The sequence below is a fragment of the Dromiciops gliroides genome, chromosome 1 (genome assembly GCF_019393635.1).
Source record: "Dromiciops gliroides isolate mDroGli1 chromosome 1, mDroGli1.pri, whole genome shotgun sequence".
Taxonomy (NCBI): Eukaryota; Metazoa; Chordata; class Mammalia; order Microbiotheria; family Microbiotheriidae; genus Dromiciops; species Dromiciops gliroides.
The window spans coordinates 701,593,420-701,618,079 of NC_057861.1; the positions used below are offsets into that span (position 1 = coordinate 701,593,420).

Below are 24,660 nucleotides of genomic sequence, written 5' to 3' on the forward strand. Positions count from 1 at the left end.
CTTTGGTGGCATTTTCCACAATTTACTGTAAACTGCCACTCTGGCGATGTTTGTTCCTGCCACAGTCCCACTGTTTCCTCACCCTGACCTGTTTCTTCCCACCCAGGTCCTCGCTGCGAAAGTTCTCAACCTTGTTCTCCCCAACCTGTCCCTGGGGTCCATCGACTCCAATGTGATTTCCCGAAATAAGACTGAGGTGAGCTTCTTTGAGAATCTTTTATGAGGATGGCTTGTGGGTTGTTAATAATGATAATAGATGGGGCAGCTAGGTGGTGCAGTAGATAAAGCACTGGCCCTGGATTCAGGAGAACCTGAGTTCAAATCCGGTCTCAGACATTTAACACTCACTAGCTGTGTGACCCTGGGCAAGTCACTTAACCCTCATTGCCCTGCTAATAACAATAATAATAATTATAATGATAATAGATGAGGGTAGATAATTACCCATCTACCTCTGACTTGTTAGTTGGCTCTGTCAATCCATTCTCATTTGTCAAATTGCTTACTATGTGCCAGGAACATTGCTAAGTGCTGGGGTACAAAGAAAAAGGAAAAATGGTCCCTACCCTCAGGAAGCTTATATCCTGAGGCAGCTAAGTGGTGCCTAGAGTCAGAAAGACCTAAGTTCAAATCCAGCCTCAGGCACTATCTAGTTTTGTGACCTCTGTTTATCTCAGTTTCCTCATCTGTAAAATGAGAATTGTAATATCACCTACCTCCCATGGTTATTGTAAGGATCAAATGTGATAATAATAGTAAAACCCCTGCAAATAATAGGCACCATGGAAATGTTATCTACTATTGTTGTTGTTCTTATTGTAGTTATTATAATTAGCTATTAGTGAGGGAAACACCATTTGTGTACACCAGAAAGAGCACTGATTCTCACATCAGAGGACCTGGATTCAGATCCCATCCCTGATTCTTACTACAGTGTGAATCTGGGCAAATCACTTAATCTCCTTGAGCCTCAGTCTCCTCATGGGTAAGCATTTATTAAGTGTTTACCATATGCCCAGAACTGAGCTAGGCTCTGGAGATGCAAATACAAAAATGAAATAGTCCCTGCTCTGAAGAAACTTACATTTTATGGCAGAAGACTACAAATCACATATATACTCCGGGTATAAATGATTGATTCCATAGACTAAGCTCCTACCTTTCTAGGACAATATAGTGAGCTAGCGTAGACATGTAAAGCAGTGTTACCACATTCCATAATGGAAGGACCTCTGGGTTTGGGTTCTGGGTCTGTCACTGGGTGACCTTGGGCAAATCACATTATTTCGTCAGGCTTATTTCCTCCATTGTAGAATGAGGATTGGACGGCGTGATAGCTGAGCTTCTCTCCAGCTCTAACTCATAGGGTCCTTTTAATTTGAGCTTGAATGAGAGAACCCAAGTTCCCAGGTGCCTCAGTCCTGTTGAGCCCCAGTTTCATTATGGAATGCCATTAAATTGATCTGCCCAGTTTTTTGGCGAGTATTCAACTCTAGGCTTCGAGAATGCTCGACTTGGAATATAGACACTTGGGCTCCAATAATGACTCCTATCTGGGTGATGGTGGGCAAATCAAGTCTTTCCACACGTCTTAGCATCAATCTCCTCCGGTGTCAAATGGAGGTAAGAGTGTCCACACTGTCCCCCTTACCGGACCACTGTTCAGAAAGCGCCTTTTGTGACTCTTGAAGGGCTATACAACTGGGAGCTTGAAACATGAGGCAATTTAGTCCTGGGAATATTTCTGATTCCTTTCAGTCGAAGCACAGCCCTATCCAATCCACTGCGGAGTTCTTTAATCTCCTGGATCAGCTTTATGGAGTGAAATGTCATTCCATCTGTATGACTTGGCTATCTTGACCATATCTGGAGCCCTGGAAGAAAGGAGGCCCACCTGGAGATGTTCAAAATAATGGCTCTTTCTTGGAAAATCTCTATTAAAGCCAATTATCTTAGCAACAGCACTGATAGCACCACAAAGACAAAAGTGCCTACCCTCGAGGAGGAAGCATCCAGGTGTAGACTAAGGGTTGTTTATTTCTGCACCTAAAAAAAAAAAACGGGGGGGGGGGGGGTCAGCTAGGTGGCGCAGTGGATAGAGCACTGGCCTGGATTCAGGAGAACCTGAATTCAAATCCGGCCTCAGACATTTGACACTTACTGGCTGTGTGACCCTGGGAAAGTCACTTAACCCCAATTGCCTCACCAAAAAAAAAAAAAAAATTAAAAAAAAATTTTTTAATGTGGGTGAGATAAGAAAATGAAAGAGCTGTAGTAGTCTTACTAAAAGGCTTCATATCTGGATTTTACCTTCCTGTAACATCAAGTGATGGCAAGGGCAGCTAAGTGGAGCCATAGTGCACAGAGTGCTTTGCCTGGAGTTCAAATCTGGTCTCAGACACTTACTAGCTGGTGTGACTCTGGGCAAGTCATTTACTCTTGTTTTCCTCAGTTTCCTCTCCTGTAAAATGAGCTGGAGAAGGAAATGGCAGACCACTCCAGTATCTTTGCCAAGAAAACCCCAAATGGGGTCATGAAGAAAAGGTACACAACTGAACAACAACATGAAGTAAAATGAAATGCGGGCTTGATGAAGCAAGCCAGAGTGGCAGTGCAGTATAGTGGGAAGACCTTTGGACTCAGAATCAGGAATCTTGAGTTTTTGTCCCAGCTCTGGCATTTATTACCTGTTAGACCCTGCACAAATTACTTCCTCTCTTTGAGCCTCAGTTTCCTCACTTGTAAAATTAGGATAAGAAAATCATCAGATTTAGAGCTAGAATAATCACCTATTAATCTCTTTGTTTGAAAGATAAGGAAACCAAGAGCTGGAGAAAGGAAAGTTTGCAAGAACTCAGACCTAAGTCCTCTGACTTCATGAATTCTTAGTTTCATGGGATTTTGAGGTGAAGGTGCCCTCAGTTATTAGAGGATTATGGATTATGAAGTTGGAAGTTCATCTAACAGAGACAGAATTAGAACCTACTTCCTCTACAAATTCAGTGTTCTTTCATCGATTCTAACTCACAGGGCTATTGCAGGGAAAGTACTTTGTAGAACTTCAAAAAGCACTTTCAAATTCTGGAGGAGCAGGAGTAAGATGGGATAGTGGTAGTGACAATGATGGTAGTGGTGGTGGTAATGATGATGATGCTGGTGGAAGTGGTGCTGGTGACGATGATGATGAAAGTAAAATTACAGTATTAGTGTGGGGGCAGCTAGGTGGCACAGTGGATAGAGCACCAGCCCTGGAGTCAGGAGGACCTGAGTTCCAATCCGGCCTCAGTCACCTGACACTTACTAGCTGTGTGACCCTGGGCAAGTCACTTAACCCCAATTGCCTCACCAAAAAAAAGAAAAGAAAAGAAAGAAAGTATTAGTGTGGCAGGCAAGTTCTGCCATCCTCCATCGATCCCTCTCTCCCCACTTGCTACTGCTTCATACTGCACCTCAAGTTTTGTGGTTGGCCAGGTAAATAGTGTCATTAGTTCAGACGTCCCGATGAATCCCCCAGTTGTGATTATGCATGAAAGCATAGGATTAGGACCAAGTAGGATTAGCACCAAGACTGGCCCAGACCCCTCTTTGGACATTTGTATACTTGTAGAATCTTCCTCCACGTCAATTTGTTCATTAGCTTAGATGGTAAGCGAGTAGGCTGTAAATTTTGTGTCTCCCTCGAACATTCTCTGATTTAGCTTTGAAGGGAATGAATATGGGAAAAGGAAGCTATTCCAGGGAAAGTCTGATAGCCAGGATTTTCATTCTGAACACTAGGTCACAATAAGACTCATTCAAGTAAGCGCTCATCACTATTTCCCTAAGCCTACCACTCACCTGTAGACAGACTTCCCAGAGATCATAGAAATAACAAGAGAAGGACATGTTTCTCCTACTCACTCACCACAGTGAAGCAAAAGTCTCAAAGAGGATGTGAGGGTATTTCAAATAGGAGAGAGATGTTTAGAAATCCATCTGTTTGTGACCAGATTTTGCTTTGTCATTTGAATGTCAAAAGTGGGATCTTTTGGGAACTCTGTGGCAAGCAACCTTGCAACAGACTTAAGGGATCCAGCCAAGTGTGGTGATCTGTCTTGCTCTCATACCTGCCAACCCACAGAGAGGCTGACCCGCTTGGCTCAATTAAAATCTTGGCAATGATATTTGTGGCCTCCATAGGAGCTAAAAGGGAAGCTAGGTGGTGCAATGGATAGAATGTTGGGCCTGGAGTCAGGAAGACTTGAGTTCAAATTCAGCCGCAGACACTAGCTATGTGACTCTGAGCAAATCATTTAACACTGTTTGCCTCAGTTTCCTCATCTGTAAAGTAAGCTGGAGAAGGAAATGGCAAACCACTCCAGTGTCTTTGCCCAAAAACCCAAAATGGGGTCATGGAGAGTCAGACATGACTGAACAACAACAGTCATCAAAAGTGGGAGAGAACCAAAATGGTGGATCCAGAGAAGAGCCTGGTCTCCCTGCATAAACAATGATCCACATGGTTATTTTAAAATTAGACTCCACATTTAAGGTAAGATATGACCCTAGGTAAACATTCAGCTCTATAGGCCTCAGTTTCCTGATATGTAAAATGTGAAAGTTGGACCAGATGAACTCTGAAGTCCCTTTTTAATTTTTTTTTAACAGGGCAATGAGGGTTAAGTGACTTGCCCAGGGTCACATAGCTATTAAGTGTCAAGTGTCTGAGGCCAAATTTGAACTCAGGTCCTCCTGAATACAGGGCTGGTGCTTTATACACTGCACTACCTAGCTGCCCTTGATGTCCCTTCTAACATTACTCTAACATTCTGTCTTCTAAGGTCCCTTCCAGCTCAAATGTTTTATGTTCCAAGGCTCCTCCCAGCTCTAACATTTTACATTATAAAGTCCCCTGTGGGGCAGGCATTTTGTGCTTTAAGATCCCATCCAGCTCTCACATTTCTTAAAATGCAGGAAAGATAGAATAGGACCCTGGATGAAGCATCCTGTTTGTAGGGGTGTTCTTCAGAATTCGCCTTACTTCTCACCATAAATTTCATAAGCACCTGTCACATACAAGGATATTGAACCAGTCCCTGGGGGGTTATATATAAATAATCAACAGTTTCTGCTCTCAGGGAGTTTACAGGCTACAGAATGTAATGAATGGGGAAAATGGCCCGATTCCTCTTTCTGGGAACCCATGAGGTTGTTTCAGGGTGACCCTGGTCAACTTTATTGGAGGAAGGGTGCTTTTGAAGGAGAAGGCTTCTTTCCCCGCCTCAAGCAATCAATATATACCCAAGTGTTTTAAGGTCAGATGCGCTGATTTTTAAAATTTTTGTTTCAAAGCTGAGATATTTTAGCTTAGACTTTAAAGCTCTCTGGTCATAGCTTAGTAAGACAGTTTCTGAGTGCATGGTGTCCTAGGGACATCCATTATTTACATGTCAAATATATTCCTCTTCCAGAACTAACTTTCTGCCCTCTATAAATATCTTTGGGATGTCCTCCAAGAGCATTCTTACTAGTTTATATTCACAACAGGCAGGCCATATGGTGAGTTAGTTCTATGTATGCAAGTTACAGTCATAAGTCAATAACTTTTGCTTACTTTGTTTTCCATCTCAAATTTCCCCCTTCCTCCTTCTGGTCCCAGTGAAAAAGACTAAGGGCCCTGATAGTCTTCATGCATTCTGGGATGGGTTTCCAGCCACACAGAACAGATCTTTCTCCCTCATCTCCCGCAGACCAGTCCACGAGGTACTTTCCAAAGACCTGGGTTCAGGCCTGTTTGGTCACTGCTCACTCTCTTCAGAAAGGCTTCTGCTGTGGATTGGAAAGACTGGGAATATTGAAAACCAACTAAGTCCAGCAGCTAAAGCTAACCCCTCCCCTCTCACACAAGCTTTCTAGAGAAAGACTCCCTCCATGCAAGGATCATTACCTTTCTAATAAAGGCCATTTTTCTTAGTTGTTTTGATCTTATAAACATCCATCATTAATATTTTATAATCCGCACAAAAGATTTGTCTGTTTGCTGCAGCTAAAAATTCCTTGTTGCTTAAAAAAAAAAACCCATAGTCCCACAATCTGAAGCCCATCAGAACATCTCAGGCATGTGCTGCGTTGTACAGGGGTGACTGATTGGGAGTTGGGGAGAGGGAGACAGCTAATGTGAATTGAGTTCCATTATTTTACTCCATGGGAATAGAGTGTCTGTCAGTGCAGTCACCTGCCTGATTTTGATGTTTCTCCCCCCAGAGCCTTTCCCTTATTGACTTTATCAAAGAGATAGAAGCCAGCCTTGAGTTCTGCTGCTCCCTGAACTGAACAAACTCCAAGGAAGAAGTGGATCAGGCCAGATAATGGCAATAGCTCCCATTTATTCAGTGCCTTATGGTTTGAAAAGCTCTTTGCCTCTGTAACCTGATAATAACAGCTAGCATTTACATAGCATTTTAAAGTTTGCAAAGCACTTTACAAATATTATCTCATTTGATCCTCACAATAACCCTAGGAAGTAGGTGCTATTATCATCATCCCCATTTCACACCTGAGGAAGTAAAGGCAAGCAAAGATTGAGTGACTTGCCCAGGGTCACACAGCTACTAAATGTCTAAGGCTAGGTTTGAGCTCAGGTCTTCTGAACTCCAGGTCCAGCACTCCATCCACTGCACCACTTAGCAGCCTTATCTGAGGAGCTCAGAGAACAGGAGTGATTTACCCAGGGTCACAGAGCAAGAGTCAGAACTGGCATTTGAACCCAAGTCTTCCTTGACTCCAAATTCAATACTCCATCCATAACAGCATAATTCTCTAGTCATGTGCTGGTGTTTGGGACAAAATTGCAAGTGAAAACTGAATAACTTGGGGAGTCCACAGGGTCAGAGGCTAAAAATGAGATTCATCCAAGTTAGATACTTTGGTGGGGGTGTGTCTAGAAGTGGGAAGTAGGTATATAGATTCTTTTTTTTTGGGGGGGGGGTGCAGGGCAATGAGGGTTAAGTGACTTTCCCAGAGTCACACAGCTAGTAAGTGTCAAGTATCTGAGGCTGGATTTTAACTCAGGTCCTCCTGAATCCAGGGCTGGTGCTTTATTCCCTGTGCCACTTAGCTGCCCCCAAGTATGGTGCATAGATTTTTTTTTTCCCTGTGAAAATGAATTTTCACTGTACATGTTGTTCTCCACCCGCATGAAATGGAAACTCTTTAAGGAGAAGGAGTGTTTAATTTTTATTTTTGTCTCTCCAGTGCCTGGCACATAGTATGTCCTTAATAAATGCTCACTGGATAGAATAGAATAGATTTGGAAGAGACTTTGGAACACAGGATGTAAGAGCTGGAAGGGACCCTAAAATATAGAATTTTAGGCCTAGAAAAGACCACAGAGGGCATCTAGACCAACTGTATCATTTTAGAGAGAAGGAAACTGGGTTCTAAAAATGGAGCAATGACTTGCCCACAGTCACATAGCCAGTTAACGAAAGAACCAGGATTAAAAGCCAGGCCTCCCTGTTCCCCAGCCCCATAGCTTGATGATCGTTTCCCTGAATGTCCTTCACCAATTCGTGATTCAGAAACTGGGGTTTGTTTGATTTGGGGATTCTAAGGGCAAGAATTAGGAAAGAGGGAAACCGTGCTCCTCACTTGGTTTGTAATATAAATTCCCAGAACAATTTCAGGCAACTGACTACAGCTGGAAACCCTAGATGGTTGTCCACTAACCAAGCAGTTGATTTTTCCCTGTCCTCTGTGGTTAAGCTGGTGCTACATCAGCTGTTCATTTCTGTATCTTTGGTAAAATATCAGGGACCATTCATTGTGAGGAGCAGCTGACTTTTAGCAATGGCCTCAGTGAGAAAGGAGTTATTCAGGCTTTCAAAGGAAGAGCAATGGAAGGAAGCGGTCAATGGGGTTTGGCCAGGAACTTGGGGGGGAGGGAGGATAGCTGTCTTCAAAGAGTGAAAGATCTGCCACATGATGAAAGAAGGAGTAATGCAAAAGGTCAGAAAGAGGATTAATTAGTAAATCAGATTTTGGTTCAGTATAAGACATTTCTCTCTAATGATTTTTGTTGGTGTTCAGTTGTTTCAGTCATATCTGACTTTCCATGACCCCATTTGAAGTTTTCTTGGCAAAGATACTGGAGGGGTTTGCCATTTCCTTCTCCAGCTCATTTTACAGATGAGGAAACTGAGGCAAACAGGGTTAAGTGACTTTCTCAGGATCACCCACCTAGTAAGCGTCTGAGGCAGGATTTGAACTCAGGAAGATGAGTCTTCTTGACTCCAGTCCCAGCATTCTATCCATTGCACCACTTAGCTGGCCATAATGATTACAGTGACCCAATAATGAAAAAGGCTACCTCAATGGGTAATGACCTCCCCATCACTGGAAGTATTCGAGCTGAGGTCAGATGCTTTTAGGAATGTTGGCAGAGTTGGATTCCTGTATGGAATGGAAGCTTGGGTTAGCTGATCTTTAAGATTCCTCTAAGGAAAAGTGAGAAGACTTCATGTATAATTGATGGAGGACTAACCTCAAAGTTAGGATGACCTGAGTTCAAGTTCTATCTCCAAAACATGTCTGTGTGACCCTGAACAAGCCATTTAACTTTTCAGTTTCCCAGACACCTCTTTAAGATGATAAATTGCATAAGAATCACTGGTCTCCATTAGTAAAGGAAGTGTCCTCATCGAGAGCTCCCCACGGTGATGAAAGCATAGGTTTGAACAATAACAACAACAACAAAAAAGGTTGGCAGGGTGATAAAAGCATTGGCTTTTCAGTTAGTGGACCTGGGTTCAAATCCTAAATGTTGGGGGAAGTCACTTAACCTCTCTGAGGAGGCTTCATCCTCTTTAGAAAGGGAGTGAGGTGAGCTGAACAATGATGTCTAGTGTCTCCTCCAACTTGAAATCTACAAGCCGTCCAACTCCAAGATCTGTGTCTCTGTGGGTAAGACAACTCTCAACAATCCCTTTCTAGGAGATTATTTGGAGTATTCCATGACAGGTTTTTACTATGCATTTTGCTAAATCTTGATGCCTTCTAGTAAACATAAGCCTATCCAGTGGCTTTAACCTTAATCTTCAAAAAGCAATGTTTTGCACAAATCATAAATGAATTCTATGTGTTTGATCAAATGATCTGTCTTCAAAACCAAGCCCTCAGTTTACATTAGTCCTGTCTAATTTCTTTTTTTTTTTTTTAGTGAGGCAATGAGGGTTAAGTGACTTGCCCAGGGTCACACAGCTAAGTGTCTGAGGTCGGATTTGAACTCAGGTACTCCTGACTCTAGGGCCAGTGCTCTATCCACTGCGCCACCTAGCTGCCCCCCTGTCTAATTTCCTAATCAACACTTGGAATGTTTCATGACCAGATATTCCTCCATCAAATTGTAGCATTCTTTCAGGCCAAATCTCTTGTTCATAATGGATGTTCTTTCACCAAAGACCATGGGCACAGTGGTAAAAACATTGTTTGGAATCCCAAATCTGCTGCTTTCTAGTGGTGTGACCCCAGACCATTCACTTGACCCTGCCAGACCTCAGTTTCCTTATCTATAAAATTAGAAGATTGGAGCAGATGACCTCTCACTCTAAATCCCAAGATCCCATATCCATGGATTATGGTCACTTGTTGCCATTGGTGTTGGCTGAGGGAGCAGAGCAATCAAGTTAGCATATTCCATACCTTGCTCTGGATTGGAGACTGCCTGGAAACCATGAGGTTTGACCTTCTCTCCCTGTGCAGGGAGCTTTCTTCACTCCATTTTCTTTGCTGTTTAAGTAGAAGGAGCTTTCTTAAGTGTCAAGTTAGGTCCTCAGGCTATAGGTAAATTCAGCCCGGAGAATATCCTCATCCCACTCCCCCAGAAACAACCCAAAGTCCTTTGACATGAATATGGAAATGTAATTCTCTGCAAAAAACCATGTCATTATTATATTTCACACAATTTATCTGGGGTATGATGTTTTAAATTCTTTTTTTTTTTAGTTCTTGTCTCTTGTACACCAGAGAGGGAAGTCAGACTCACCGACATGAAAAATGTAAAGCGAGCTTTAATAAGACTGGGCTGTCTGCCAATATACCATCCAGAAGCTGAGCACTCCAGTGAATACTGAAGTACGGCTGATGCCTATGAAGGCTTGTCAAGCCAGCTTCTCCAAGTAGAATGATAGAATGTCAGAGCTTAGAAGCACTCTAGAACATGGAAAGTTATAGCTGGAGAGGACCCTAGAACATGGAATGTCGGAGCTGAAGGGAACCTTGGAACAGAGAATATCAAAGTCAAAAGAAATCTTAGAACAGAGATTATGGGTAGAAGGAAACTGAAAACAAAGAATATCAGAACTGGAAGGCATGTAATATCTAGTAGGGGCCCTAAAATAAGAATACTTCAGCTGGAAGGGGAATCTGAAAAGACAGAACGTTATAATAATAAAGGAACTTGAATCACAGAATGTCGGAGCTGGGAGGGGCCTTAGAACAGAGAATCTTAGTACTGGAAGAATCTGGCACATGAGATGGCAGAACAGGGAGAATTCTGAGATGGAACTTGAACACAGGTGTCCCCGGCTCATGCTGATGTTAAGTTTTGGGTGTGAGCATTTACACCCCAGAAATCACAAGTTATAAATCAAGGCTCGATTTAATTGTTCTGTTGATTTTTTAGAGATTTAAGAAAGTGATAAAGAAAGTTTTAATAATGCAGATTAAAATTAAAAGTGTGTTGTCTTGCTTTTGGAGAGCTGGATGTTAAATATTTACCTGCATTCCCCTAGTCTGAGGTCAACTCTCTATTCACTATACTATACCTTATATTATAAAGTAAGATGGAAAAAGGAAAGTCCTAAGATTTAACAGCAGGGACAATGCCTTAGCTATATGAGTTCAGTCAAGGTCATATTGAAAACTTCTAGAATATTAACTGAAACAGTATTATTATCACTGGGTTTTGGTCTTTTCAGTTGTGTCTGACTCTTTGTGACCCCATTTGGGGGTTTTCTTCACAAAGATACTGGAGTGGTTTGCCATTTCCTTCTCCAGCTCATTTTACAGATGAGGAAACAGAGGCAAACAGGGTTAAGTGACTTGTCCAGGGTCACACAGCTAGTAAGCCAGATTTGAACTCATGAAGATGAGTCTTCCAGATTCCAAGCCTAGTGTCCTATCCCCTGCGCCACCTAGTTGCCCTTATCATTGGTTGCCATTTAAATCATTCAAAGGTTCTTTCTCCGAAGAAATTTTATTTTTTAAATCCTCAAAGCCCAGACACTACCCACTAGCAAACTTGCCTGAACAAAACCTTGCAAAAATAAAGGTTTGTTGAACTGAAAATCCCTGGGAAATAAGATCAATTCCCATATTGGTGGCCCTTTAAGGTATGCAAAGCATTCTTAGCACAGCCATGTGCAACAGACAGACAGGTGCACTGACTCCAAGGCCAGGGGTCATCCCCCATTCCAGAAGCAAAAGAGCACTCGATGATGTGGTAAGGGAAGAACTCCTCCCAAACCCTTTAACTTCCCTCTAAGCCACGAGTCCTGGGCAACGTCACTCTTCTCTTCTCCTTTCACCCACAGCCCTAAGTCCGACTCCCATCTCCTCTCCTGCCCTTTCCCCTACATCTGCTGACTTCACTGCTGGCTTGGCAGGAACTCAGACCCAAAATAGGCCATTGTCTGGAGTGGCCAACGTAGGCAAGGGCGAGAAACCACTTGAACTGCCTCTCAGGAAAACGGTTAAGCTGTTGGAACCATTAACCTAGGGAGCAGCCTTCCCGAGGGACCCTTGGCATCTCTTTTGGGACATTAAAAAGTTCCTGAGGAGATTTTTTGAAGGCCAGCCTGGGAGGTTAGGAACTTGACCTTGGAAGGCTCTGTAACAAGAGGACCAATCAGTCTATGCAGCATCATCTTCCATCCCAAGTGCTCTGCTCAGCTCTGGAGGGTCCCCACATGGATGGCTTGGCTCCAGCCCTGGGCCAGGAAGCAGGACAGGCATCATCTTAGTGGTGGCTCCTCTCTTTTTTCCCTGGAAAGTCACAGATAGCCCCGTTCTTCTCCACCACTTCCAAGCACAGCAAGGGACGCGGGATAAATCTGCTACGCAGGTTGTGGCCCTAGGAAGGCCAGAGATTTCAAGCTGGATGGAACCTTAGAGTCAATCTCTTCAAACCCTTTTCTAAGCAGAATCTTCTCCCTGGCACATGACCGGGAATCTAGCATCTGCTCGAAATGTCTTCCAAAGTGGGGACCTACCTACCTCCTAAAATGCCCCCATTCCACTTTGGGACAGAGGCCTCGAGGTAAGCCCAGGGGATAGAGCTCTGGACCTAGAGTCAGGAAAAGCTGAGTTTAAATCCGGCCTCAGACACTGCCTAGCTGTGTGACCCTGGGCAAGCTACTTAACCTGTTTGCCTCAGTTTCCTTCCCTGTAAAATGGGGCTTATAATAGCACTTACCTCTTGGGGTTGTTGTGAGGATCAAAGAAATTCCCAAACTCTTTGCAAATCTTGAAGTAATTTATGAATTCTGGTCATTATTATTATTACTAGTGTTATTATTATAGAAATTAGATCTAGTCGTTAGAGCCAGCTTGGTGGTGCAGTAGATAGAGCACTGGCCCTGGAGTCAGAAGGACCTGAGTTCAAATCCAGCCTCAGACACTTATTATCTGTGTGACCGTGGGCAAGTCACTTAACCCCAATTGCCTTGCAAAAAAAAAAGAAAAGAAAAGAAAAAAGAAAAAAAAGTAGATCTAATTGTTAGGAAGCTTATCGAGCTATAGTCTACTTCTCAACAACTTCTATCCATTGTTCCTAGTTCTGCCCTCTGGAACCAAGAATCAATTGGTAAACATTTATTAATCACCTACTATGTGCCAGTCACTATGCTAAGCACTGGGGAGACAAAAATGAGGGAAAAGACAATCTCTGCCCTCAAGGATCTTATAATCTAAGGAGACAATAGACAAACAAATACAAAGCAAGCTATGTACAGGATAAGTAGGAAATAATGAAAAGAAAGTACTGGAATTGAGGGGAGAAGACTTCATGCAGAAGGTGGGATTTTGTTGGGAATGTAAGGAAGCCAGGGAGGTCAGTAGTCAACAGCCTTTTGGACACCCAAAGACGGTTTTCATGCCCCTGCTGAATCTTGTTTCCAAGCCAGTCTTTCTCTGATTTTCTCCAAACAGCTCTTGCTGTTCTAGTCCCCTCCTCTGGACCTCATGAAAGTTTTTCCTCAACTGCAGTGCCCTGAGTTCAATCAGACTACGAGTGATTATGAAGCACCTCCTCTGGGCCAGGCCCTGTGCTATGCACTGAGGATACCAAGACCAAAGAAACGTAGGAAAACGGCCAAACTGAACATGACAGTCCAGATGTTCTCTGGGGAAATGAAACCTTTGACTTGGGGTCAGAAGTTCTAAGTTCAAGTCCTAGTTCTAACACTAGATGTGCGGCCCTGGGCAAATTACAGCTTCTGGGTGTCCTTACCTGTAAAATGGGAAGAAGGCTTGTACTAGCTACCTTCCAGGATTGTTGTGAAGAGGATACTCTGTGAGGTCTTAAATGAGCTAGCAGGTAGCTGGGTGGTGCAGTGGTTAGAGCGCTGGCCCTGAAGTTGGGAAGACCTGAGTGCAAATCTCACCTCAGACATTTACTACCTGTGTAACCCCAATTGCCTTAAACATCTGGGGCCATCTCCAGTCGTCCTGAAAGGTATTTTACGGCTCTGGAGCAGAAAGTGAGGTTGGTGACCTTGCACAGCCCTCCCTCACTTAAATCTAATTCACTGCAAATCATGATATTGTCCAATGTCATGGTCCTCTTCAAAAAAAAAGGACAAATAATAAGTGAGCTAGTATGCTTATGAACTGGGTCAGAGGATGACAGGACTTTAGTCTCCTTTATTCTGGGCACTGGACACCTGTTGATGCTGCCTATGACCCCATTTAGCTTCCGTGCCTGCCCTGTCATACCTTTGATGTGGGTCTGATTGGGCTTGCAATCCACTGAAGCTCTTTGTTCTTTTCCTTGGAGGTATGCAAGCAAGCCCTACTGCCACTAGTGCGGTCTAGCTAGATGTAGATAGTCCCTTCTTACTCTGAAGTTCTGACGTCATCCCCTCTTCATGTCACCCACTCAACCCAGTAAAGCCTCTTATAGTCAGTTCTGCTGTCCCAAGCCTACCCCTGCCTCCCAGTCCCGTGTTACTGGACCTTTGCACCTTTCTCACCAGCCTGGGAGGTGTCAGAGGGAGAGAGAGTCAGACAGACAGAGAGGGAGACAGAGACAGAGACACAGAGATATATATAGAGAAAAAGAGATAGGGAGACAGAGACACTGAGAAAGGCTTCCTCTAAAAAGTGAGCTTTGAACTGAGACTTGGAGAAAGCCAGGAGTCATGAGTGAAGGAGACTCTTTCAGGCAGGGAGGAAAGTGAGTGCAAAGATTGAGGCCAGAGATGGATGGAGGTACAGGAAGTAAGTCAATGTAGCTGGATTGTAGCAATCTAGAGCTAGAAGGGCCATAGAAAGTATCTAGTTCAACAGCTCCATCTTACAGGACTAGGAAACTGAGGGTCAGAGAAGGGGGCAGGCTTTGCTCGGGTCACACAGCTAGCAAGTGGCAAAATGGGGATTAGAACCCAGGTCTTCTGTCCCCAAGGCTAATGGACTTCATGCCTCCCAGCTGTCTCTAGACAGGAAGGAGGAGCACAGACTACAACCAGCCCAGAACTGGGAGGCGTCTCAGGAGCGTCCAAGTCGACCCTTTCTTTTTTTTTTTTTTTTTAGTGAGGCAATTGGGGTCAAGTGACTTGCCTAAGGTCACACAGCTAGTAAGTGTTAAGTATCTGAGGCCAGATTTGAACTCAGGTACTCCTGACTCCAGGGCCAGTGCTCTATCCACTGCGCCACCCAGCTGCCCCGACCCTTTCATTTTACAAATGAAGAAATAGAAGCCTGGGGAGCTTGGGTGATTCACCCATGATTTTTCAGCTAGCAAGCCACACAACAGCCTTATGCTCATTTGCTAAATGGCTTTTTGCTAATTGCTAATGAGAAACAAAGCCTAGAGCATCATGTGTACAGGAGCGACCTGAAAGCCTCTCTCACTGTCACCAACACAGTCCTGACCCTTATTATCTCGGGCTTAGTCTTGTCCCCACAACTCACAGACTCTTCTCCCTCCCAGGCCTCTTAATCTTCCTTTATTTGGGGCAGCTAGGTGGCGCCATAGTGCACAGAGTGCTGAGCCTGGGCTCAAGAAGACTCATCTTCCTGAGTTTAAATCTAGTATCAGACACTTACTAGCTGTGTGACCCTGGGCAAGTCACTTTAACCCTGTTTTCCCTCAGTCTTTCCATCTGTAAAATGAGCTGGAGAAGGAAATGGTAAACCACTCCAGGATCTTTGCCAAGAAAACCCCCAAATGGCTTCACGAAGAATCAAACACACATACTGAACAACAACAAATGTTTATTTCACTCCATTTTTATTGTTCACCAAACATTCTTTAAAAAGAAACAAATAAATAATAGATTGAAAATGCAGATTTTACAGTGCCTACTAAGTGCCTGGCACTGTGCTAAGTACTTTACAGCTATTATCTCGGGGTCAAGAAGACAAGAAGCTTAGTCTGAGCTCTTAGATTTTCACTAAATACAAGCTGCCTGCAAAGCATGAGTTGAAGACCATAGAAATGACACTTAGCCCAACTGCACCCACCCAGCCAAGGGAATCTTCTCACCTTGAATTCTTTCCTTATGCAGGTCGATTCCTACAACTCAGACCCCCTGATCTGCCATACAGGACTAAAGGTGTGCTTTGGCATCCAGTTGCTGAACGCCGTGTCAAGGGTGGAGAGAGCCCTCCCCAGGCTGACACTGCCCATTCTGCTGCTGCAGGGGTCCGCTGACAAGCTGTGTGACAGCAAGGGAGCCTACGTCCTAATGGAAGCTGCCAAAAGTCAGGATAAGACCCTGAAGGTAAACCTTCTCTGACTGTCTGCACCCACCTCACTGGTGCTAGGACCAGCCATGCTGCTACGGGCCATCGAGAGGTTCTAGATTTAGAGTTAGAACTGACCTTAGAGGTCAAGTCCAGCCTCAATCATTTTGTAGAGAAAGAAGCGGAGGCTCACAGGACTCAAGTGACTTTTCTAATGTCACAGAGGCCCAGAGGTGCCAAGACTTGAACCTGGGTCCTGTGATTCTAACCAAAGCCTTCTCTCTACTGCACCTCACTGTGTCCTGTGTCAGGCCTGAGAGGATGCACAGCCCAGTGTCACCTCTGAGCCACAGCATGGACGAGGTCTGAAACATGGGTACCACTAACTACAGCCCTTTCTGATGGGCATGGTCCATCCCTCTGTGTGTGTGTGTGTGTGTGTGTGTAGAGGTAAAGGAGGGGATAGATAGATGGATAGATAGATAGATAGATAGATAGATAGATAGATAGATAGATAGATAGATAGATGGATGGATGGATGGATGGATGGATGGATGGATGGATGGATGGATGGATGGATGGATGGATGGATGGATGAATGGATGGATCGATGGATGGATAGAAGGATGGATGGATGGATGGATGAATGGATGGATGGATGGATTGATGGATGGATCGATGGATGGATCGATGGATGGATCGATGGATGGATGGATAGACGGATGGATGGATGAGATACATATATATATATTCTCTCCTCTGCCTCTACACACATACACAGTATATAGTGTATAGTATATATTATTTATTCCCTCCTCCTCCACCACACACATTATATTAAGACATATATGTTTATTCCCTCCTTTTCCCTACATACACATTTATATATAAATGTATTCTCTCTCTCTTTATATATATATGTGAGAGAATAAATATATATATATATGAATGTGTGCATATGATACACACATATAATAGAGAGGAAATACATGTGTATAGGGGAAGGAAGGAATAAACACATATTTTTATATATACTATATATTATTATATGTGTAATAGGAAAGGAGGGAATAAATAAATATATACTATACACACATATGTGTACATGTGTGTAGGGGGGAAGGAGAGAATAAATGGGGGGGCATGTATTCCTGAAACCCCTGTTGGAGATGTTGACATACAAGGTATTCCAAAAGTCTTAATCTTTCTTTCTCTCTCCTTCTTTCCCTCTTCCTCTCTTCTTTCCCTCCTCCTCTCTTTGTCTCTGTCTCTGTCTCTTCTCCTTTAATCTCCACACCTTCTCTTTTCTCCCCTCCCCCATCACTAGTTCCATTCCCATCTTTAACAGGTTTTAAAATGCACTAAGACTTTTGGGACACCGCCTGTCTTTGGGCTAGAAGATCAGGCTTAGGGGCAGCTAGGTGGCGCAGTGGATAAAGCACCGGCCCTGGATTCAGGAGGACCTGAGTTTAAATCTGACCTCAGACACTTGACACTTACTAGCTGTGTGACCCCAAGCAAGTCACTCATTGCCCACCTCATTGCCCACCAAAAAAAGATCAGTCTTGGTTTAGGAGAGTGCAGTGTGAGGAAGGACCAAGATTGGTTCTGACTGAGCAAAGGGACTCTAAGCTTGAGGTGAGGAGGCTGGCAGAAGCCATCACTGCATTCTAGAATCTCCAAATTGGCTTTTGGGTCATTCTGTGCATGTAAGGTATATTGGCCTACACTTAGTGACTGAAAGGAAAAATGACAGTGGCTACAGAGCACCTACCAAAGAAGATGATGCCCAGATCCAGTCCCCTTGATGCTCCTGGTCTCCTCCTTCTGTCTCTCCCTGCCGGGCAGTTGTGCCCTCCTGACATCAATAATGTTATCCTCTTCTCAAGCTACAAATGTCATTAAGACACTAAGAGACAGGCCTATGGAAACTGCTGAGAGATTATTGCTTACTCTGGTAAGGTAGAACTGAAAAGACACCAGAGACCCAGAGAGGCTGAACTGTAGGGGTGTGGGGGTAGGGGTAGTTGTAGCAGACCTGGGCATAGACTGGGAGGGGAAAGGTTCAGACAAAAAAAGGACCTGGACCAGAAAGTAAAACCTTGATGGACTCTGAAAATGACAACAACAGCCCCAAAGAAAAGAACAAGGGGGCTATGGGATAATAGCCTACATCTTTAGAGCCCTATATGGGTATACAAAGCATTTTTCCTCACAACAACCCTGTGAGGGAGAGAGTACCATCTATGGTGTGTGTGTATAGACATATACATGCATATACATGTACATAGATGTGTCTATATATCTATATGCAGACACATATATTCACATGCACATATGTGTATAGTGTACACACCTCTGTGCTTGTGCGTGTGCACGTGCACACAACACATGTGTACACATGTATTGTTGTTAGTGTGCCTGTATGTACATGTATGTGTCTATATCAATATATAATGTTATATTTTATAGAATTGCCCACCTATAGAAACTTATACATGTGTGGACACATATTGGGTATATAAGTGCTTGCATGTATATACATATATAATGGCCATCTTATAGATGGGGAAGCAGATTCTCAGAGAGGGAAGGTGGTCACATGATTGATCCTGGGTCACCCCATTCTTATGTTTCCAAGCTGGGGTGAGAATCCAAGCGTTCTGATGCCCAGTCCGGAGCCATTTACCCTATACCCAGCTGCCACCCACTAATGGCCGTCCTATTGGTATTCATCACCATCAATAAGCCTTTACTGAGTATCCGCTGGTCTTTACAGTGCCACTGTTGTAGACGGATTGAAGATTCGAACTCTAATTCAGCAGACGTCTCTAAGGAGCCCACTACGTGCCAGGCTTTGTCTGCGGTGGGACTATCACTATTGGTGTCCGCCCTCCCATTCATGTCAGGTGCCCATGAGGGTATCTCCTCTCCACTCTATCCTCAATGGTTCTGACTCTCTGTTTTCTCTTGGTTGCAGATCTACGAAGGTGCCTACCACGTCCTCCACAAAGAACTCCCTGAAGTGACAAGCTCTGTCTTCCACGAAATAAAAATGTGGTTCTCCCATAGAGTAGCCACAGAAGGAGCCACTTCCCAACCCTAAGCTTATCAACCTGGTTACCATGTCACGGTCTGTGGGAAATAGGCAGAGAAAGGGGTGGAAGCTGGTCTCTTGGCTTCATCTTACCAAACTCTCAAATTGGAGGGATTCCTAGCACAATTTGCTTTAAAAAATATGTAGACGTTCCTATCATGGGATGACCCCTCCTGTCAGCTATTTGAACATTTCCCTTAAGGGGAGGGGGGTGGGAGGGAGAAACCCTTTATGGATAAAGGGTACCAGGTGGGGAAAGAGCTACAGGCAAATCTCAAGATAGGGCCTATATACCAATGATCATAAGAAGGAGCCCCTCTGCATTGACTCTCCCAGCCCTCAGTGTGGTTCCTCTTGGAAGCCTGGTATTACATGCCACGGGGGGAGGGGCTCTGTCTCTCAACCTATGCTGCAATAATATTTGCAGTGGTTTTATAACTGACAGTTTGAGTTTCTCCTCCTAATGTGATAATATATATAGCAGAAGGATTCCTGCCTGCCCTGTTCCCCCACTTCCCACCCCCATTTGATGTTTGATAGACAGAAAATGAGTCCTATAACCAGAGGAGCCAGCTAAGAGATCTGGCTACTCATGGGATCAGTATAAGTCATTCCATGATCTAATTCATGGCTAACTCAGCTGGCTGGGATCATAGAGCCTCCAGGACAAGGCTGTCATCCCACAGAAAAGCTGGACATGGGGGCATATTAAGCTCCTTGTCAATACAATCAGTTTTTCGGGGGAAATCAGAATGAAATACTCCAAAGGAGTGTGAAACATAAGAGCACACAAACCAACAAACCAAGAGACAATTCTCTAACTTCCCCAAATAGACCCTTCCCCTTTCAAAGGACAGAAGCCCCAGAGTTAACAGATAGATCTGCTATTATACTTTCAAAAAATCTGCCTCGACTTGTTTAACCACTGACACTATGAAGGAAAGAGACATATTTAATAGAAAATGTTTAATATATGATGCATACATATTATAAGACAAAGTATTTTGGTGAGTGGGAGAAGTTAAATTATCAGAGACCAAGGAGGGTTTGAGAGAACCTTGCTAAAAGAAGTCCACAGTGGATATGGGTAAAACCATCAAGACCCAAGACAGTTGGCCAGCATAGCTCTTCGTGTCTCTGTCTTCTTCAAAGGGTGCCATTGGGATTGCTTATATCTCTTAACATGGCCCCAGATGGCTATCTTTGCCCCCAGCTTTGCCCATCAGCCTTGGGGGAAGACAAGAGTGGACTCTGCTGATGGAGGCCCAGAGGTGTTCCATTGCTCTTTGGAAGATGTTTATCACTCTGAAGAAGAACAAAATCTGAGGCTCCTCCACAGGGTCCTTCCCCCCACCCATATCCCCCAGACTGACTCTCTGGAAGAGAGCAGTTATGCCCATGGCCATCACCAGCCAAGGCCCAACTGTGTCTTGGAGTAAGAACCAGCATGACTTGTGAAATATAAGCATTGGAGATGGGATAGTTTGGACGGAGAGCTAGTGGTACCAAGAGCCCTGTTGGGTGGCCTGCATCAAGGAAGCTAAAGTAAGTCTGAACTTCCCAGGAGATAATCAGAGGATAAAATGAGAGAAAGCAGAAGCTTGCAAGGTGATGTTGGTGTGTGCAATGATCAAACCCTGGAGACAAGTCTTCCTTCCTTCATCAATTTGGCATGGAGGGCACTTCTCACCCCAGGGTTTCCCAAGAAGTCCATGGTGTACAGGGCACTGGTTGGCTTTGCCAGATCTAGTTCAGCTCATCTCCAGTCCCTGAACTTATATGAGAGCATAGAAGAAAAATTGACTCAGCAGTGTTGCTGCTTGGGTAACTGCTCCCCTAAATTCCATTTGGTGCCTTCAGAATGAAACGAGGGCCACCAAACATTTCTGGGAGAAGTCACCAGTACTGAGGACACAGTGACTTCTGGCAGAGGGATCTGAGTGCTTCCAAATGGCCAGCACATTCTCCCCAGTCCTGTCTGGCTCGTTGGGAATGGACCTCAGAGAAGAGGTGGCAGAATCACTTGCCTCATTTCCCCAGTCCACCCAGCGCAGCCAGGGGAATTTAATAGCCCTAAAAATACAAATGTGGGAAAGGCAGAAGCAGATTGGAGTTTCGCATAATTAACTAGCAGAATTCAGGGGGGAATCACTTCCTTAAGCCAGCGAGGGAAACTTGTCATCTCTCTCTGGGGCCCATGACAGCCCAGGAAAAGGAGGTAGAAAGAGGAGGTCTCCTGCCCTGATTCCAATCCAGTGGCCTGCCTCTTCTCAGGTGTTCCCATCTGCCTCCCTTCTCTCTTTTCTTCCCCTCAGTGAATGCCAGCAATAAACAGGGGTCATGTGGCTACAACGCTGCAGTACTGTCTTTTCCAAAATGGACTTTTTTTAAACTCTGCATGGCTCATCAGACACAAATTCCACAGCTGTTATGAAGCTCTGAAAGGGACAATTCAAGGAGCAAACCCCCACCACCAGGGTCCCTCCTGCCCATCAATCAGCCTACAAGACTCATTTCGGTTTCCAAAACTCCAACCTCACCCACTGAAATGCCAACACCTGTTTCACAACAGAGAGGGAAAATCAGAACTTTCTACCACCCTGCTGAAAAGTGAGCTTTTGGCTACATGCCTTCTTCCCTCCCTTTCCAGGCCTCAAACCCCACTGTAGATCTGAAGGTGAGGAGGAGCCTCGGAAAAGGCCTTTACTGAAATATACCTGCCATGCCTCCCAGGAGCTAAAAAAGGTGCTTCTTGCTTCTGTTCCAGCTCAGCTCATTGCCACTTTTGTGGGGCACCAGTATATACGCCTAGGTTATGGTGACCAACAGAACTACTCTGGTATAGCCTCACCCATGCCTCCAGGAGCCTGCTTTGGCCACAAGATCCCAGGCTCAGGGAAGAGTCAATGACATGAGCCACCTCAGAGAGATGGGAACCTCTTCACCCAACTCCTGCAAGACTAGGCTACCTTGGTCACCTAGCTCAAAGGCCACCCCCTAGGCTGGCAGGAGGGTCTTACTCCCGAGCTCAGTTCCACCAAGATCCAGAGAATGACAAATGACCCCTGGTGAGACCAGGAGCACATAGTAATTTCACACCCACCTCAACCAGATCATTACCAAAGGCAGGAGGCAGACAGGCACCTGTGGGTTAATAGACACCATAGTCCATTTGGTTTCACGTGTCTAGATTATGTGATTCTCTCTCCTTTAGAGTCAGTTGCCTTGGTGGGGAATAAGGTAGAGCTTGAGTTCTGGGCAAGAGATTAACCCACACATGCTTAGCAGGACCAAAGAATCCAACAAAAGAGCATTTTTTTTTAGCTGATGAAAAAAGCAAAAATCTTAAGTAGGGCCCTCGGCCCTTCTAAGCAATGAATGGTAGCTAGTCTTTAGGATGAGACAGTTGATCACACTCATTACCCTCTCTCTTCCCTCCGCAGTTCCTCTGAAAAGCACCCCTTCCCCCACCAGCCAGCCCTCCTAAGCCAGGGCCCAGAGAGTCCTGGGAGGCAGGACCCGATCTTTCACTGGACACTTTGAGGCCTTAGCTATGTCCTGCAAATTTTTCTGAAGCAAGGTATAAGAGGGAAACTGATCCAGGTGCTAAGGCTATTTCATCCAACTGCCAATGGAGGGACAGTCCCCCTTGGACTGAGATCAGGCTTATTACTGGACAGAAAGGAGCAAGGATCCCCAAACCTGTAAGAAGGAAATGAAAACAAATCCGGGCAAACTGATATAGCCAGCCACACCTGGAAGGTGAGATGGAAATAAAGGTCAAAAAAGAGGAGGAAGGGAGAGACAGAGACAGAGTGGCAGAGACAGAGACAGAGACAGAGGGATCTTTGGCTAGTATACTAGGTCTTAAGGATACCACCAAGCTAGAGGACAGACCTATCTGTGAAGAAATGTTATCCACCCATTAGAATGTAAGTTCCTTGAGGGCAGGGACTGTCTCTCAATTATCTTTGTGTTGCCAGCACCTAGCGCTGTGGCTGGCACTGAATAAATGCTTGTGAGCATGTGATGCCCAGCACCTTGAGCGTGGTCAGAGCTTAATAAACTCTTGATTGTTTTGCACTGAATAGGAATGGATTAGGTTGGACTGGATGTGCATACAAAGCTTTTGTATAGGGATGGAAACCAGTTGTTGCTAGTGAAGGTCCCATGTCCCCTGGGAATTTCACCTCTCACCAAGCCCGTTGTCCCCAGTGGTGATGGGGAGGTGGCAGGTGGCATCCTCAGGTCTTGATTCCAAACCATGTGGACTTCCACCCATCAGTGGCACTGCCTGCCTTGGGCACTATTTGATGAAACTGGGTTTTCCTTTAAAAGAAGAACACAGCCCAATAGCGATTGAGCAATAGTCCTCTGTGCCTGCTTCCTTTCTCCTTCCTGCCCCCCTCACTCTAGAACCCAAAGGCCCTGTGTAACAAAAGGCCAGAAGCACTTTCTGTTCAAGGCTATTTCCCCTATCCTGCCCCCCAGCCCTGCACTTTAACCTGTTGTTAACAAAACCTACCAAGACCTTCAAGTAATTCCCAGCCCATTCCTCTTGCCATGTTCCATTGCAATTCAATGACATATACTCATATAGACTTTTAGTGGGGCAAATGTGTACAAGTTTAGAACTATTACAGGAACACAGTGTATGATTTACTGCTAATCAATAATAAAGCCTATGTTTTCTGAATGGTGGGTCTGTTTGTTTGTGTCTGTCTCTGCATGTATCTTCCTTCAGCAGAGCTTGGATGCTGGTGTGGGCAGCTCTTGAACACTTCTCCCCAAGACTGGAAAATTATGGTCTTCTGTGACAAGATGGAGACAAGAGTCAGTTCCAGCTGCTGCCCCAACCCCATCACAGCTCTTTCACTAGCTAAATCCCCAAGCCTCTGGTCCAGGGCTTGATGAGAGCTGTTTGGGGTGGGAGAACAGCTCAACTTCATATGAAAGGTGGGGGACCCCCTGGGCCACTGACCTACTTTCACCTGACCCATGACATTTAAAAAGTTAGTGTTTTTAGCAATATTTTTATGTACTTGTATTTATATGTGCATATATATATCTGTATATATATGTCTCTCTGTCTCTGTCTCTCCATGTATATACATATGTGTATGTATACATATATATATGTGTATATATATATATATACACACACACACACACACACACATATATAATATATATGTATGTATATCCATCACCACTACCAGCCTCCTCACCATCAAGGACAACCAAAACAATTGAGTTCAAAGGAGAGTTGGGATGATAAGACAAACCTGGTGCAGTAGAGTATAGACAATGCTAGACTTGAGTCAGGGTTCAAATCAGAGCTGCTACCTATTGGTTGTGTGACCTTGGGCAAATCACTTCCTCTCTAGGCCTCAGTCTCTTCATCTATGAGATGAAAGAGTCATACTAGATCGCCTCTGATTATGCTTCTATGGTCTCCTTGATATTTGATGAATTTAACTTTCCCCTCTTCCCTTCCCACTTCCCTCCCTCTCCTCTCTCTCCCTTCTCATTCTTTCTCTTTTTCTATTCTTTCTCCCATAACCTACCATTGCATGAAACTAAAAAAGGATCTTTTAATTTGTTAATTTTTTGCCTCAACT

At 44.4% G+C, this 24,660-nt stretch overlaps 1 protein-coding gene across 3 annotated transcripts in view; it reads left to right on the forward strand.

Moving 5' to 3' along the window:
* MGLL (monoglyceride lipase) overlaps positions 1-23,735 on the forward strand; it is a 156,569-nt gene extending 132,834 nt beyond the window's left edge. For all 3 annotated transcript variants that reach the window (XM_043982062.1, XM_043982052.1, XM_043982043.1), the window contains exons 6-8: positions 107-196; positions 15,765-15,980; positions 18,923-23,735. In XM_043982062.1, the coding sequence (XP_043837997.1) occupies positions 107-196; positions 15,765-15,980; positions 18,923-19,048 (432 nt within the window). In that variant the 3' untranslated portion in view covers positions 19,049-23,735. The remainder of the gene's footprint in view (positions 1-106; positions 197-15,764; positions 15,981-18,922) is intronic.
* The last annotated feature ends 925 nt before the right edge of the window (positions 23,736-24,660 follow it).